Source organism: Acomys russatus, chromosome 4 (assembly GCF_903995435.1).
Source record: "Acomys russatus chromosome 4, mAcoRus1.1, whole genome shotgun sequence".
Taxonomy (NCBI): Eukaryota; Metazoa; Chordata; class Mammalia; order Rodentia; family Muridae; genus Acomys; species Acomys russatus.
This window is the reverse complement of record NC_067140.1, coordinates 20,279,042-20,296,717: the sequence shown is the minus strand read 5'-3', so window position 1 is coordinate 20,296,717 and position 17,676 is coordinate 20,279,042. Positions and strand designations below refer to the sequence as shown.

The 17,676-nt window shown below is 44.8% G+C and overlaps 1 protein-coding gene across 1 annotated transcript in view; it reads right to left on the bottom strand.

Annotated features, from left to right (window-relative positions):
- Positions 1 to 17,676, bottom strand: part of Dok5 (docking protein 5) — a 145,824-nt gene that overhangs the window by 29,834 nt on the left and 98,314 nt on the right. The window contains exons 5-6 of the mRNA XM_051143878.1: positions 16,147 to 16,336; positions 8,032 to 8,167 (exon numbers count right to left, since the gene is read on the bottom strand). Of these exons, the coding sequence (XP_050999835.1) occupies positions 8,032 to 8,167; positions 16,147 to 16,336 (326 nt within the window). The remainder of the gene's footprint in view (positions 1 to 8,031; positions 8,168 to 16,146; positions 16,337 to 17,676) is intronic.

Genomic DNA, 17,676 nt, shown 5'->3' with positions numbered 1-17,676 from the left:
TACCCCCTCTCTATATATGCATATATGTACACGTACATATGTATTGAAATGCTTTAACAATTATACTGAATATAAGTTGACTTGGTTTCAAGAGTTATGAAAGATATCACTTGACTTCTATAAATTCTTTTTAAAATTTTTATTTGAGAAATTCCATTTGGTCACAAATCAGTCCATTAAACAACAACAACAAAAAAAAAAAAAAGTGTGGAAAAAAAATCCAATTTCAGGCTCAAGCCTGTGTGTCCATTGGGTTTCAGCTCAAGTGGAAGAAACCTCCACAGAGCTTTAATGTCATCTTCAACCGAGCCTACTCTGTGGCCCTAAAGAGCTCTGCTTAGTGGCAGGCCATTTCCACTCTGGGACGAAGCCTTGAAGGAAACTCTGGAATGACAGGTCTCCTTACGGAATGAGGAGCGTCCCGCAGGCTGCCACTCTTCATCCCATAATTAGACTTTATCACAGACACAGATCTCAGAGGTGGCAAAAATAGCTGACTGCTGAAGAGACCGCTTCCCCCTCCCCCATACACGTAGCAGTTGTTTGGGGGAGGTGCACTGATACTGAGGGAGATCTGGAAATGAGTCAGATTTGAAAACACTGACCAGATGGAGCTTTAATACCTCAAGACAGTGTAGAGAAGCATACGGGAGCTGGAATCAGAATGCCCAGAATTCCTGGCTCCAATAGCATCAAGCCTCTGTGGATGCAAGCAAACGATCTGGTGGTTTGAACATCACTCTTCTCATCTGTATAGCAGGAAGCTGAGATTTATTTCTTCCAGGTCAAAAATCATGAAAGAAGCAGTCTCTCCCAGTGCAGGACCCAAGGGACCTTGGGACTCACTGTCTATCCAACGTCATAATCTGTGTGGCACAACACAATATAGTAGGATCCTCGGTACACATTGATGAATGAAGACGTGATTGAGAAGAGTCAACAAATGAATAGATTACTCTGGTGCTGAGAGAAAAGCCAAGAGCAGACCATGGCTTGAAGCAGGAGACTGGGCAGATGGCAGTAATGATATTACTAATGAGAAGAGCGCTAAGCAGGTCGTCTCTAAGTGAGTGGAGTTACTAGCAAGCAGGGTGAGAATCCTACAAAGTAGAAGCAAATCATTAGCTAAGTAGTGGTGTAGGAGGCAGATGCTAAGGTGACCCTGCGGTCTTGTGTTCCTGAGGTCCATGCCCTGGTGTGGTCAGCCTCTCTGTGACTGTTGACAGGGGCTGGAATCTGGAATAGAATATGTCAGGAAAAGGGGGTAGTGTTTCCAGAATTGTCCCCAATAGGATTGTGGCATCCACCTTACTAGAAGACTGTTACTGAATTCGATGAACAAAGTGATTGCATTGTAGAGCCCCGTGTGACAAAGAGCTGGGCATTGCCGCACTAGTAAGCAGCTGAGGCTCAAACTGTACAGCCACAGGCGATAACACCCCCCAGTAACCATATGACTGACAACATATTGTACATTGAGGAGAAACTGAGGCAGAGAGATTCACTCAAACTGAGATGATGATGATGTGTGTGTGCGCGCGCGCGTGTGTGCGTGTGCGCGCGCACGTGCACACGCTCGTGCACACATGCTGAGGTTCCACCCCCGGCATTCCCAATGAACAAATAAATTCATGAGGCCTTGTGGCACCTGAGTATTGCTAGCTCGTCTTGCAGCCATAGAAACCTACTCACTTACTAAGCCGGCTCAGACAGCTTCTGATCACAATGTGGGCAGGAGGTGTCCTGGCTGAGTGTAACAGCCCAAAGCGGGGGGCACTTCAGAGGACAGAAGGTCCCGAGTCTGTCTGCATAGGGCAGGCTTGAATGGGCTTTTCCAGTGTTTGCCACGCTGAGCTGACTGACCACTGTGGCAGAACCTTCCCACTGTCCTCATGACACAAAGAACGGTGTTTTGGTGGAACCTTTTCATCCTTACATGTTGGCCATTCATATGGAAGTTTTACAGCCACGGTTACCTAAACCCCTGCAGTCCAAGCAAATGTGTCGAGAGGTTTGCCACAGAGCTATACAGTGCCCCGTGGGATACCTCACAAGCCTGCTCCAGCTCTGCAAGAGCAGTCCCCGTACAAACCGCTGAGCTATCTCCCCAGCCCCCCTGTTCCAATTCTGAACCCTAATCCTTCTTATTCATTCTTTGAGAATTTTGTATGTTTTTAAAAAAATCATAGTCATTCTGTCCCCCATTCTCCTCCCACCCACTTTTGTCTCCTCGCTATCTTTAAAAATACATCAGGTCCAGTGTGTGCTGCCTGTGTACTCTTGGCCATGTAGCCATGTACTGGAGCATGGATGGCATAGGAGGAGTCACACTCTTTAAAACACAACAACAAACTTCTCCTGTCCCAGCAGCCAGCAGTTGCCAATACCTCCTTAGCCAGGGGTGGGACTTTGTGTCCACCTCCCCTCTCCCTGCTGGGATTTCATCTGGCTTGAGCTTACCCAGGTCTTGTGCATGCTTTCACAACTGCCCTGAAACTGCCTGAAAACATCGGCTTCTGGCTCTCACGATCTCCTGAACCTTTCCCAGGATGACTCCCAAACCTTGGGAGGAGCAGGTGTGAGAAAGGTGTCCCACCTGTGCTGAGCCCTCCCGGGCCTCTTATTCTCTTCACTTCGACCAGCTGTGATCTTGGTGTTAACCACCATCTACTGTAGCAAGAGACTTCTCAGATAAAGGCTAAGGAGAGACGCACTAATTTAGGGGCATAGCAGTGAGTCATTGTGAGTCAGCTTAAAGCCAATACTTCTCCACTGCCGAGCCTGGGCCTTCAACCGAGGATCGTTAAGAAGGTTAGAAAATACACAAAATTCCCTAGAAATGTTGTGGGTTACAGAATAGAAAAACAACACACCATCCTTCTATTCTGCATGATGCCCACTAGGTGTCAGTGTTCTGGGGTTTCGGTAACCAACTGGGACAAGCTGATGCCTTAAAACAGTTTCTGTTCAGGAGGCCTAAGCCTCAAGTGAGCTTCTCCAGGTAAGATTCAAGATATTTTCATGACTTGCTCTTCTTTAAGCTCTGGGGGCAGATTCTGTGCCCATGCTTTCTCCAGCTGCCAGAACACTCCTACATCCGTAGTTATGCCCTGGCCGCCATGTTGAAAGTCAGCAGAGCGCCATCTTGAGTCTCACTGCCCTCTGCTGTTTTCACTGTCACCTCCTACCCAATGTCTATTTTTCTCCTACCAGGCTCTTGCAATGACTTTGGGCCCACTGGGGAACATTCCAAGCACTCTTCCCATCCCAAGATCCTTATCTTTACCGTAGCTGAGAAGCCCTGGCAATATTTACCAGTCTGGGGAATTAAAACATGGGTATCTATCACCGGAGAGTAGCAAGTTAGCCTGCCATGACAGCTGTTCCTACCATACAAGCCACCGCCTCATCTTGACGATCTCTGTGGTTAAGGGTTACTGAGGTGATCCAGACACACCACTCAACCTCTAGTCTCCGACTAGAGTGGGCCCCCACTGGCCCCACAGTGTAGACTCACTCTGTGGATGCAGCAACAATGAACAGGGATTTGGGGCTCCCTAACAAAGAGGCTAAGGCTACAGGTGGCTGTCATCACCACCTCTGCCAGTTACAATGTTGGCTACTTCAGAAGCTGACCAGCAGGAGGGCAAAGGTCATTATTAGGCGAGAATAGAGTTGCTTCAGTGTGACTCCAACCTCAGGCACAGAAAACCAATACACCAACCCCTGGCAGGCATGGTCTCCCTCTGTTTCACTGTATCACGGGGTGTCTTTGCTCCCCTAGTGGGGTTCTAATTAAAATATACTAGTGTTTGGCTTTCCACAACCTCCAGCTTACCTGCAGTGCCACTCTTAACCCATTTGGATGCTTATTCATTTCATCCGAAACAGGATGCACTTGCTTTAAAAACACACATGTCCCCTAGAACTCACAAAACACGCGGTAAATTAAGGGCAAATGACATTATTTTCTGGTTTAATTTTCAGAGGGATGATCTGAGTGAATTACTCATATCCCTGATTAATTTTTAGTGGAAATAATGAGACCGAAAATGGGAAAACATGCACACATACATCCCAGTCTGCCTTTGCAGAACAAATTTATGCTAATTAAGGCTTTTCAAATAAGGTAATCTCACTGAAACTTCCTTAGGATCTGACAAGCATCTACTGGGAAAACAGCCAAGGCAGGCGCACGCATGTTCCGGGGTAGGCTGAAACAATTCGCATCCTTCTGTACGGTTTCCCTCGGTCACTTCTCCTTCTGTTCCCCCATTGAATCATCCTTTGCCACACAGAGAGTTAGTAAGTATACAGGCAAACAAATGCACCGTGCGTGCAGATGTGCCTTAAGAAAGTTTTGTTGGAAGGTCATTGCAAAGCATTCACAGTTCTTGATTCAGTGTTTAAACTTTGCCAATGCTAGGCAATTGCCAGCGCACCCAGATGGAGCACTGCCCTGAACCGCGGCTTTACATTTTCTTATTTTATTTCTTGTGTATGAAGTTTTCGCCTGCATGTGCATCTGTGCACCACTTGCACGCCTGGTGCCCAAAGAGGCCAGAAGAGGACATCAAATGCCCTGGAACACAGATAGTTGTGAGCACTGTGTGGGTGCTGGGAACTGAAACCAGGTCCTCTGGAAGAGCATCCAGTGCTCTTAACTGGTGAGCCATATGTCCAGCCCTTTAAGCATAGCTTTAAGATTTAATGGAATATCCATATAACATGGTACCACATAAAACATGAAACAAATGCCTGCCATATGAACGCATGGCTTTCTCAAAGAGATAGCTGTGGGCTGGCGAGACGGTTCAGTGGACACTTGCTTCATAAAGTGCATGAAAACTTCATTTTGAAGCCTCAGGCTCCACGTAAAGCCATGTAAGCAGCAGGAGTTTGTCATCCCAGTGTTCTTACAGGGATAAGGAGGTAGAGACAGGGAACTGCCCAGAAGCTTCCAGGTCACTTAGCCTAAAGCGTGCTTCCACAAAGAAGCCCTACCTCAAGCAAGGTGCGCAGTGAGGACCAGCACTCAAGGCTGTGTGCTTACTAAAAGCCAACTGTAAGTCATGTGTTTGATACAATTTGGCTTGTTATGGACCTACGGGTTAGAGCACCACAAGAGCCACACTCAAGAGCTGACAGTGGGTATCTTGCTGTGTGCCAGAAGCAAGAGGGCTTGCTGCCTTTGGTCAGTGTTTCCTTATCTGAAGCACTCCGGTGACGTGTGGATTTTGTGATGAACGTGGCTCTTCCTGTAGCTCCCTACCGTTGTCTGTGTTCTAAACTATCATTCTCTACTTCTTTTCCAATTATCTGTAGGTTGCCTCTACTTAGATACAGACAGACAGACAGACAGGCAGGCAGGCAGACAGACAGGCAATGGATAAGTGATGTACAATGTACCTGTTGTTGAAATCAGCCTGAACCAATGGATCTGCTCAGCAGTGGGCTGTGTCAAATGCGTTAGGAGCTGATGTCATGTAAACCTAACACCTCATTACTTTTCTTCTTCTGTGAAGCAGAAAACTGGAGCTTAGAACAATCTAGAACTCGACTGCACTCCACAAGGCCGTAGCAGTGATGGCCTGGGTCTGTGTTACTCTGCCTACTCCATGTTGGTTAAATTCATCATGGAGGGCAAGGAAAGATGGGGGGGGGGAGAGAGAAAGAGAAAGAAGGGGTGAGAGAGAAAATGGAGGAGAGAGTGTATGACAGTGCCTTGTGTGAAGGTAGGGCTCTCAAGCTGGCATGAATGCTGAAATCCAAAAGCACTGACGGTGTCACTTCAAGTCTCAGTTTAAAGACAATGAAAGACCAATATCCCAGCTCAAAACGATCAAAGAAAGTGAATTCATTCCATTTTTGAGCTGCCCAGGCTTCTAGCTAGTGGAGTGGAGTTCTCTGACATGCCAGAAGGCCAATTTGTCTGCTCAAGTTAACAGTTAAAATACCATCTCATCCAGAAACATCCTCATGGCTACACCAGGATGCTGTTTAAGCAAGTGTCTGGCAAATCATCTTCCATACAAAGTGACTCCCACCCTCTCAATTCCTACCAGGCCTCACAGCTTGCACAGCCCCCAACCACCTCGGAAAGGCACCTATGACCACACATACACCCAGCACTTGGTCCAGAATATCAACACAGTGCTGCCTGCCTTCCCTCTTCAGCAGTGAGCTCTGGTCCTAGGAGGCCTCCCCCAAAACAAAAGTTACATACACAATTGGAAATGGTAATCAAATTCCCAAAATTTCATAATGTCAAGTGGGCTCTTTTTGGTTTTTATTGCCTCGGAGGCATTTTCTATCCTTTGTGTTTCCTTTGGAGGATTCTTGATATTTGAGTGTGGAGCGATGGCTCAGCAGTTAAGAGGGTGTATTGCTTTTGCAGAGGGCCAGAACTCAGCTCGCCTTACCCAGCACTTACAATTGTCTATAACCACAGATCCAGGGTATCTGATGCTGTCTCCTGACATCCATGGTTACCTACTGTGCTCACACGCTTGTACACACACACACACACACACACACACACACACACACACAGACACACACATAATTTAAAAATTATTTTTAAAAAGCCAGACTTGGTGGCTTTTCCAAGCACTTGGAAGGCAGAGGTAGGTGGATCTCTCTGAGTTTGAGACCAGTCTGGTTTACATAGTGAGTACCAGGACAGGCACAGCTTTGTAGAGAAACTCCACCTTTAAAAAAAACAAACCAAACACATACACAAATAAAAACCTTAAAGATTTCTGGAAATCTTTCTTCTCCTTCTATAAGATACTGAAAATTATAATATAGTTTCTTCAAGTCAGAGTCCCTAACAATAAGTAAAGCAAAAGACGGGTGTTCCAAACACACGTATGTGTATGCTCATGTCATGGCGTCTTCATACAAATAGCAAATGAGTTGCCATGTGAGCTGTCTCAGGCTTACTTTGGCATCTGTAGTTGAACTGCACCTCGTTTCCCACAGTTACTCACTGCATGATGTCACACAGTCACTTAAATCCTTCATTTGAGGCTGGAATAATTCTCCCCACTTCTCCCAGCCTTCTATCATTTGTATTTTTTAGGCACCTTTGCTGGTAGTAGAAATAATAACTTCTGACAAAGATAGGCACACATAGGCAGAGGCAGGCAAGGCTCACATGGCTGAGTCTCCAGATGTTGCTACACACTCAATGTCAGTGTTAATGCTGCAACTAATACTGGGGAACTGTCACCTGTTGTTTAAGTTTACTGACAATCTTCCTCCTCCTCCTCCTCAGTACCAAGCCTGTTTATCTCAAAGTGTCCTGTAAAACATCCTGCCCAGTGACCCCCTGATTCTCTCAGGAAGAGAAATAGCAAGTGGCTACAGGCATACTACATTTCTGAGAACAGCTAGAAAGCAAGCCATGCCCCCTCCCACACACACAGAAGTCACTGCTGTTTATCACAGGGTGTAACAATGCCTGAGAAAGGAACGGAAAGGAAGCCAGAAGCTCACCCATCGAGAAAACCAATCTCAGCTGGATGCTCCAGGTGGGATTTCCCAAGCAATTTCTGCTGCATGGTATAAGCCACAATTTCATATTGTTACCTTTGCTGGCTCTCAGCCAGGATACCCTACTAGCCCCCACTCTTCCCAGTTGACACTGTAAGCCCCTGACATATTTTGCCACCTATCTTCTGCCTCTCTCTACCTGCTATTTCCGGTTTGTTTTCTTTTACGTATGCTTGCTACATATTTGGAATTGGAAGCACGGCTGTCAGTGCTCATCCTGCAGACCATACACAACAAACGCATAGACTCATATGCGATAATTAAAGGGAAAATAGATGGATACATGGATGGATGGTTTACCAGTTGGTCGTGTTAGGAATTCTAAGGACAGCATTCATTCCATGCCCTACAGTGTTAAGTAAAGATGTAAACCAACCGCTTATGTAAAGTGGGCCATATGGTTCGGCGTGTCCATCCCCAGGCCACACTGTGTAGTGGCGTGCACTGGGCAGAAAGAAGACATTCCAAACATACCATTGAATTCTTCACGCTCTGCAGCAAGCGCTCATGCTGCTCAGCTATAGCCAAGGCAGCAGAGTGGACCTTCTGGTAGATGGCCTCGCCGTCTCGTGTTTGAAAGATAAATAGTCCTTCCCCAGTCTCACACATCCTGTAAAGACAAAACCGAGAACCTTCTGAAAACTTGCCTCCCAGAGGGTCAACTTGCTGAGATTCCGCTCATTTGCTTTTGACATGGGGTCCTGCCATGTAGCCCTGGCTGGTCTCAAACTCTAGGTATCCCAAGTTGACCTTGAACTTGGCAATAGTGCGCTCTCTCTCTCTGTGTTGCCTCCTGGGTGCTGGGACTAGAGGGATGGCCCCCACACCTGGCAATGTACTGAGAGCCTGTAGTCCATTTGTTCTTAATGTGATTAGAGTACATGTTCACATTTGCTAAATAAAATTAACTCGACCAAACAGTCAATGTCCAATTAATTACTGTCACAGTGGGCAGGGAATCAACAATCCTGCCTAATGTGTACTGATTGGTGACTTTCTTAAAATCATAATTGAAGTACAAGGTAAGCCCTGAGTCTCCGTTCTCAGTATAATTCGGTACATCACCATTTTACTCCAAAGGGACCCTGAGGTACTGGTCCCTCCTCCCACCCAGGAGGGTCCTCTCAGCAGAAGATCACCACCACGTGGGCTGTAAGCTCCAGGGGTCTGTCACTCTGCCATGCTATTCTAACTTCCCCCACAGACAAGAGCCCTAAGGAGTCTTTCATTTCCAAAACCCCATTTCAGATGTTGGCCCAACGTCCTGGCAATGTGCCAAATGAAATGCAACCCATCACTCCTCCTTAAGGAACAGGGCTCTGCTGAATTAATGTGTGCGACACATGGGGAATTCTCCAAGGAAAACAATGTAAATGGATTTTAGGAATTGATGTTCAAACACCAAAAAGAAGGTCATGTCTGCCCCACACCACAAACGAACTGATAAAGGGAGCTAGCCATGCACCAGTAGGCAACAAGACCAATTATTTTTAATTACATACATTTTAGTGTATTTGTGTACATATGCAAATATATTTAATTAGTATGAATATTTTTAATTTAAGCATATTTATTTATGTGTATTGGTGTTTTGTTTGCTTCTATGTCTGTGCACCACATGTGTGCCCGAGGACCTTGAGGGTCAGAAGAGGGTCCCAGATTCCTGCAAGTGGATTCAGACTGTCATGAGCCATCATGTGGGTGCTGAGAAGCTCTATAAGAGCAGCCAGTACTCCTAACTGCTGAGCCATCTCTCCGGCTCCCGCCATCAATAGTTTAAAGAATTTAAGTAAAGTCATATGCAGCAACACTGAAGAGTGCTAGTACGGATATAATATTCAACCATGGTAAGACTGTGTTTGACTGTTCTAAAGGACCTAATTATCTGAAGCCCCTTCTTTCCACTTCAGAGTCTCTGGCTGACAGAGCGCACATTGCCTTACTCGTTGCTCAAGTTTTTTCATGTCTAAAAAACTGTATAGAACAATAAAGAAGCTAAGGAAGTATCTGGCTCAAGCCATTGTTGTCTTTAATCTTGCCCAGTAGATACAATTAATGCCATATAAAACAAGGAAAGGCCAGGCAGTGATGGTGCACGCCTTTAATCCCAGCACTCAGGAGGCAGAGGCAGGTGGATTGCTGTGAGTTCAAGGCCAGCCTGGTCTACAGTGTGAGTCCAGGACAGTCAAGGCTACACAGAGAAACCCTGTCTCGAAAAAACAAAAAACAAGCATGGTGTATCCCAGTCTAATTTTTATAGTTATCCCAGTACCACAGCCATATGGGGGAGGGGCACCAAATAATGGCAAATATTGCTTTGATTAAATTTCATGAATATGGATTTATGAGGAAAAAAACCAGATATTGGGAAAGGGAAGAAAGACAGTTTGCTTTCCATTAGTCAATATCAAAAAGTAGCTCGTGAAGCTGACTATGAGATTTTGTTCACTAAGTTGTACACATCTAATAAAGTACTACAGCGAAGATTCACTGAGTTCTTCGTCAAGTTTGTTTGAAGACATCTTATGCCAGTGAAAACTCTGCCCTTGTCTCTTGTGCACACAAGCCACCATACTCTTCTTCCTTGCACAAAGTTCTGCAAGGTTTCATGATTTTTCCCACATCTTTTTTCCCCACAAATGGAAGTAAATGAATTATTATTGTTATTATTATTATTATTATTATTATTATTATTATTATTATTATTATTAGAAAGAATTAACCTTAGTTGAGTCTTTAAGTGTACAAAGTCACCAGCTGTTTCTCCTGGGACAGAGGTCATTGCTCATTTACTTACTTAAATGGCTGCCCTGCCCCTTGAGGGCAGGAAGGCACCCATCACTCAGAAGCTCTGCAGGATGAAAGACATGCTTCTTAAGCCTGGTGCTCTGGGGGCCTTTAAAGCCTGGTTCTGTTTTGACTAAAATGCACAGTAAGAAATATAGTTTAGATTTTTACCAAATGCAGGCATCTATGGATGTATGGATTGATGGTAAATCTATTAATGTGTTAGTGTTTTCTCCCTCTCTTACCATTTGATGCTTGCATTTCTGTGCTTCCTTCACATTAGAACTCCTTGGCTGACAAGAACAACTCTTAAACAAAAACATCCTTTGGACAATGCCTAAGTTTCGACTTGTTTGTTTTGAGATAGGGTGTCATCGGTCCACGCTGTCCTCCAACTAAGTAAATCCTCAAGGGTGAGCTTAAACTGCAGAACTACCTGCCTGCCCTCCTCAGTTCTGGGCCTACAGGAGCAGGTCACTGGAGCTCAGTCTAAGCAATGGTTGGCATAAACTGAAGGCTTTGTGCATACTACACAAGCCTTCCATCAACTGAGCTATAGACACCCCCCACACACATCTCCTTTTGAAAAGCACAATTCAGATCCTTTCTTTAGTAATACAATTTAAATCTCTTAAATACTGTGACCAAAAACAAAGGAACAAAAGGAATCAAAGTGGCTAGAGCATCAACCATTGCTTCATGACATTCTTTCACAAAAGAACTCTCAGTAAAGCAGACACATGGCCTGTAGTTTGAATGCTGGGATTTTCTTCTGTTTACCAAAGGATGTGTGCCCTTCAGTTGTCCTGTGTGGCCCACAGAGTGGGGGAATGGACCAAACCCAGCCTTCTTACACAATTTCCTTCATCCATTTCCAATCCTGGCCCACAAACCCTCCCATCCTACTTGCTTTGTCTGACTGATTGGCTTAAAGCTGTTTCATAAGCACCTTCCTTCTGAACACATTAAAATGTTACTATAGAGGCTTTGACAAAACAGTTTAATGGGGGCAGGGCCCAAGGCAAGAAAAAGAAAAACACATCAGACTAATGGCTTTACGTAACCCAGCACAGTGATGAGAGTTGGTCAGCTTTTCAGAAAACACAAGAGAAAAACGTCCTTAGGGGTTCCAGGCATGAAAGCGCAGGAATGGCAGCGGAAGTAGGTGTGCTGGTACCTTGTGGCCCCTTTCCTCGTTTCTCTTTACCCACTGGTTTTACCTTGGATGCTCTCTGAAGGATGTCTCAAATCACATCTTTATCTCAGAGGAAAGGTGGGGATCACCTTCCAGAAAGACATCTAGGATACAGTGTGATTGAAAATGGTCGGGGATGGAACATGTTTGGGTGAAGAGGAGAAACTAGACCTTGGCCTGAACTTACACTGGGATCAGAAGTGAGGGCAGTCTTGGGGACTACTTTTGGGGAGAGTGCTTTATTACAGTGGGAAACTGGGATACTCTAAGAGGGCTTCATTCCTCCAGAGCAAGTCTGTGTGTGTCCCAGCATCCTATCTGAATCCCTCTACTCCACACGGTGAGAACAGAGGATGCCCCGGCCTTTAGTTTTTCTTCCTGGACAGTGAGAAATGAATCACCAGTGAAACTCTGAGATATTAGAGGCTGTTCAATGGCTTGGGAGCCAGAACACAAGTCACAAATATCAACATAGCTTTTGTTTTTCTGATAGACTCTTCCATTAGGAGAGAGTTCAACCTTTCCAGTAGAATGCCACCTCACCAGTTAGCCTGAAGTTAGTGTGAACTAAGTGAAAAGCCACTCTCTATTTTTTCAGGCCTGTTCAGATGACCTCCCATCCCAAACAAAAGCCCCTTTCATACATTTCAGGGAGGCACTTGTGCTTGGAATCCAAGTGCCCACCTTTCTTGGCATACCTAAAATTTCGTTTTTAAATGATGTCAAAGGCACAAGCGAGACTCTCCCTCTCTGGTCAGCGAAGAAGGGCATTCGTGTGTGGAGATTATTTAGCACATTCTGCCAAATGTCTCCTGAGCTTCTGTCACTCCTGAAGAGGCAAAATCCCAGGGTATTAATTTAAATCATTCGGAGGTGAGGCAAAGCCTGACGTTGAAGCGTGTGAACCCAGCAGCCAGCTCGAAACAGTAAGAGGGAAGCTCACTGAGCACCTGTCACCCTTCTCCAAATGACAGCACTTCTGGCAAGGTCCCATGGGAGTAGAGCTGCCTGGAGAACATCCTGCCAGTTGGATCTTCCCGTGGAAAACTCCAGCCTCTGACAGGTTGATTCACACATGTGAGATGTCAGGGCTCCAAAGCAGAAAAAAACAAAAACAAAAAACCCCCAAAAAACAGCAGGCTAAAGGCAGACACCTTAGACAAAAAAAAAAAAAAAAAAAAAAAAAAAAAAAAAAAAAAGCAATGTCTTCAGATCACTAAAACAAGTTAATTGTTACTTTTTAATGCCAGGGGCATATCTTTGTACAATTGCAGTTTATTACAAGTTTTATGCTTCATCTCCAAATTTCTTCAAGGGGAAAAACATGACAATAGAGTTGGAAAGGGAGAAGTAGAGGCTGAAGGTCTAAGGGGTTCGGCCCCACCCCCACAGCTACCTAGAAAAGGTAGATGACTCTGGTTACGTGTGCCCAGACTCTGAGAAAAGAACAAAAGGGGGCCCCAAAGCAGAATTCCAGCTAAGGGCATTACTGTAGCAGCACATAGCTTGGGAGGGGGCTTCCTGAGTCTGTGGCTTACTGATGGAGACCTTCCTTGAACATGCTGAGGTGGCTTCGTAAGTAAGGGATGACATGCTGACAAGACCAGGCATGATACAGGGGCAGCAGAGATGGCACAGAGGCGAAGAATGCCTGCTGCTCTTTCAAAGGCCTGGAGATTGGGTCCCTGAACCCACATCAGGTGGTTCACAGCCACCTGGTACTCCAGCTCCAGGGGATCTGATGCCCCCTTCAGGCCTCCAGAGGCACCTACTCTCACATACACATAGTACCATAGACACAGGCATACACATCACATGCTACCACACACACACACACACACACACACATCATATACACATCATATATACATTCACATACACATACACATCACATACGTATCACATACACATACACAATACACATAGTATCAGGCACACACATAAAATAACCCCTCTTGACCCTTTTTCCTTGGAACAATGCTATGCTGGACACACACTATGGTTTGAAAGCCTCACATATTCCCCCCTTTCAAAGGCAACAAGCCCATTCCGTGCTTTGGGAGACATTCCCAACTCTGCTCCCATCCTGTGGGCTTTGTACAGAGCCGGAGTGTCGCGCCGGATATATAAAGGTCAACATATTGTCGTTATCTCTGTCTCCCACTGGCCTTTTTGGGAAGATTCCAAAGCTCCCAAAAGACACCAAGACATCCAGGAAATAGACATATTGGTAGAAGTGAGGCTAGCCAAGGACACTGAGCTTTGTCACCTGAGCACTGACTCAAGCCATGCCTGAAGCCATCCCCACTCCTAGGCCCTAAGTCGTGACCGACAGTGGATGTCTTTGCTTGGTCACTTTGGGTTGATTCAGCTACCCACTACTTTCTAGGCTCTGCCCCCGGCGTCCTTCCATGTGCCTTTATTCATCTTAACAACAATGTTATGAGATCAGGGACATATATTCCCAGTGCACAGGCAGCTGGGGGATGCTTAACTCCCATTGTTCCCAGATCCACCACAAAGAAGAAACAAAAGTTTATTTCACAACCTCCAATTTGCAGTGTAAAATCAGTGGCAGCCTCACGTCCGCTCGCTGCTAAAAGTCAGAGAAGGCGCTACACAGCTAATTATTACGGAAGTGCCTTGCTTTGCAGAGGTCCAAATATAAGCAAGGAGGAAATTATCTTTACTAATAAAATAAAGGCAGGTGTGAGTGCTTCACACTTGGAGGACACAAATGCTCTTATTATCTAGCTCCTGGGTAGTAATGGTAAAATTCCGTCTTTCTTTGCATTTCAGAAAAAAATAGGAAGTAGTGATAGTACTTTGTGTTTCTCACTTGCTGTGTTCTGCAAGCCTTCACCATGCTCCCAAAGTCCTAAGAGAACACAGAGAGACAGAAAGGGGAGACACACCAGTCTGTGCAGGCAAGTACTCAGGTCAAAGAGGGAGCACAATCTCAATGTGAACTTTATTGTTTAGTGTCGTGGCCATTCTTGTCTCCAAGTCATTTCTCTGTCCTTGAAAATAAGCCAGGCCAGGTGTATGGTGCACGTCTTTCATCTAGCGCTAAGGAGTTGGAGGCAGGAGGATCAAGTTCAAGGGTAGCCTGGGCTGCATGATGCACCATTTCAAAAACAAGGAGACTAACAACGAAACAAAAAGGAAAGAGGGTAGACCAATGAACTACACGTGGGAGAGAAAACTTTGTCTTATTTTTTAGAGTGTGGTGAAAATGTTAAATTGATCATAATTCCAAAAGGTAAGTTTTAAATACACAGGCTCTATTTAAACTGAGGTAAACTGGCTGGCCTGAGGGGAGTCAAGTCTCAGCTGTTCGCATGAATTAGCGACGTGGAAAGTGACTGGAGCCTCTGCCTTTACTCTCTGTAAATCAGCATCATTTACTGTAAAGGAGCCATCAGCTTTAACCAACTACCACGAGTGCTGCAAGCTGTTACACTTCAGTGACACTTCAACACACATTAGGGGCTTAGGTTCCATTTTTAATATAACACTTTTACCAAGTCTTTGATAGTTCTGTTCAGTGTAGTTTGATCACATTAAGCCCTACATCTCCTCCGGCTCCTCCCAGATTTATCCCCAGCTCCCTATCTCCCATCCTACCACTCAACTTTGTGTCTCTAGCCTGGTTTTGTGTTTTGTTTTGTTGTTGCTGCTGCTTAATAACCCACTACCCAGTTTGTGCTGTTTACATGTGCCTGCATGTAAGACCATGCATTGGAGTGAGGACTACCTGCCAGAAGCCACACCTTTAAGGAAAGCTGGCTCTACTTCCCCCAGAAGCCTAGAGCCAGCCATGATCCTCAGTTAGGGTCAGGGTTTCTGACGCCCTCTCTGATCCGTGCTAGAATGTTGAAGAGTTTGATGAGCTTTCTATTTCTTAAAACTTGAGTGCCCTGAAATTTTAAAATGCAAAAGGTGGCTAGTTTTTGCCTTTAAGAGGAACCAAAACTCTTAAGGAGGAAGAGTAGGCAGGTGGGGGAGGTAAAATGAAACACTGACCAGAAGGCTCTCTTTCTAGGCTACGATTTCACCCAATTGGAACTGTAGTCTCTTCACTCTGCATTTGCCTCTTAACCGGAGAGACAGGAAGCCCTAAGAAGGCTCACTGGGCTGACAGCAAGCAAGACTCAGAACCAAGCACTCCAGCGTTCCAGCATTCTGGCATCTCCGCCAGTTGTTTGATAGTGAGTAGCTTTGATGGACCTCGGTTAGCTGGGCATACACAGGACCTCGGCAGCCCTCCTGTGTATGATCTACCCTGTTAGTTCCCACAGAGCGGTACACACTGAATTACAGCAAGGAAGCAGGAAGCTGGCTTCTATTTAGCTTATCCCCGTCCATGGGAGAGTTTACCAGTTCGGCTTGAGTTTGTGGCATGCCATCAAATCAAGTAATGAAAACTCATGTCATATCTATGGAGTGGTAAAATCCTCTCTGGGAATCAAGGCATGCCAGGTGCCTGAACACTGTGCACAGTTTATAAATTTTCCAAAGTATGCTTCCGGCCCGGTTACCATGAGCTGAACCTGGAGGAGGTGAGAGGACACTGGGAAAAGATGTATGAAAAGCCATGAACTCACCTCCCTGCCTCAAAAGTGAACCACGTGGTGTCACGTCCATACCGCCGCAGGGCACTTAGCGGCCAAGAGATGAGTTTGACTCTGGGATTCTGGATGTCCCAAAGACAGATGTACTCATATGTAATCTGCAAGGCACATTCGCCATGGACATCTAAGTTAGGAGATGGCATCAAATACACATTGAATCTCTCTGGGAGAAAAACAAAAGGTTAGTCCTCAGTCCCCGGAAACAAAAAAAAAGCAAAGACATCACAGGAACATAAGGGCTATTAAAAACATGTACATGCTAGCATTTGGTGGAACATTCAGTGAGGTAAAAGTTATAAATGAACTATCACAAAAAACTGAGGTGCTATTACATAGCATAATGGTACACTCTGGGTATCAACACACACTAAACACTGCTTACATGAACAAAGATCATTTTTAGACTTTTCCAATTTGCATCATAAAAATATGCCAATAAAAGATCAGAGCATTGAAGTCGCTAAAAGCAGCTTTCCCCCTGCTGAGCACACATTAATTACACCCACACTTTTATATTCTCAAAAGGTACAGGTGCGAAAGGATGTGTTTGTGATTGGTGGTCTGAAAGTAACACCGATCAGCTTATGGTTCTATAATCAACTGAATCAAGCTGTACCCCAAAATTTCAAAGCACATTCCACAGTAACAGCGTGTAATTAACTGACCAGCAATTGTAAAGATGCCAAGGGATATACTTAAAATAGTCTGACCAAAGAGCTTTCTTTAGCCCTGAAAAGAGACAGCCCTTTGCTTCCAGGAGGGACTGTTGAAAATGTCAACAAGATGATGACAGCTGGCTTAGCTGGTGACTGCAAACAAGGATCTCACCTGCACACACTGTTTTCAACATTACTATTTAACACATCCATTAACACAAAAAGTTACAGAGTCAAAAATCTCTATGTGAAATATGGATTAAAAAAAAAAAACACTATGGCATTTGCAAGCACAATTCTATCTGCCCATCCTATAGTAGCTCCTGGACATCTGGGAAGGTAGTGTGATGCTAACAATTTTATATTAATAGTGTTCTAAATTAGCCGTTCTATAAGAACAATTATCAAAATCTCTGTATTTTACTTGACGTTAGAAAATAGTTATATCAAGCATGTGTTTGTGAATGGGTTCAGGCATCCACTATTTAAGTTTTTAAATTTAATTTAAACTGTCAATAAGCCAAATGTTGAGTGCTTTCTAGAAACTATCATAAAACAGCTATGCCCCCTTGAGAGTTCTGCATCCATGGATACAACACTGTTGGCAGGAAGTGAGAGGTAAAAGAGTTTTAGTGGAATCTCTTAGAGGCAAAGTGATTTGCCGTAAGACAAGTTAGTGGGGTTTTGGAGAGAGACGTTAGCAGCAGAGTGCTTGCCTAGCACGCTCTTGCTGAGAAATCATTTTAACTGCACTTATTTGAACTTTTACAAAATACGATTATAAAGTACTTTCTAAGAAATAGTGGAGTTTTGTACAAAACCGTAACAAGAGAAAAGCCAAGCACAC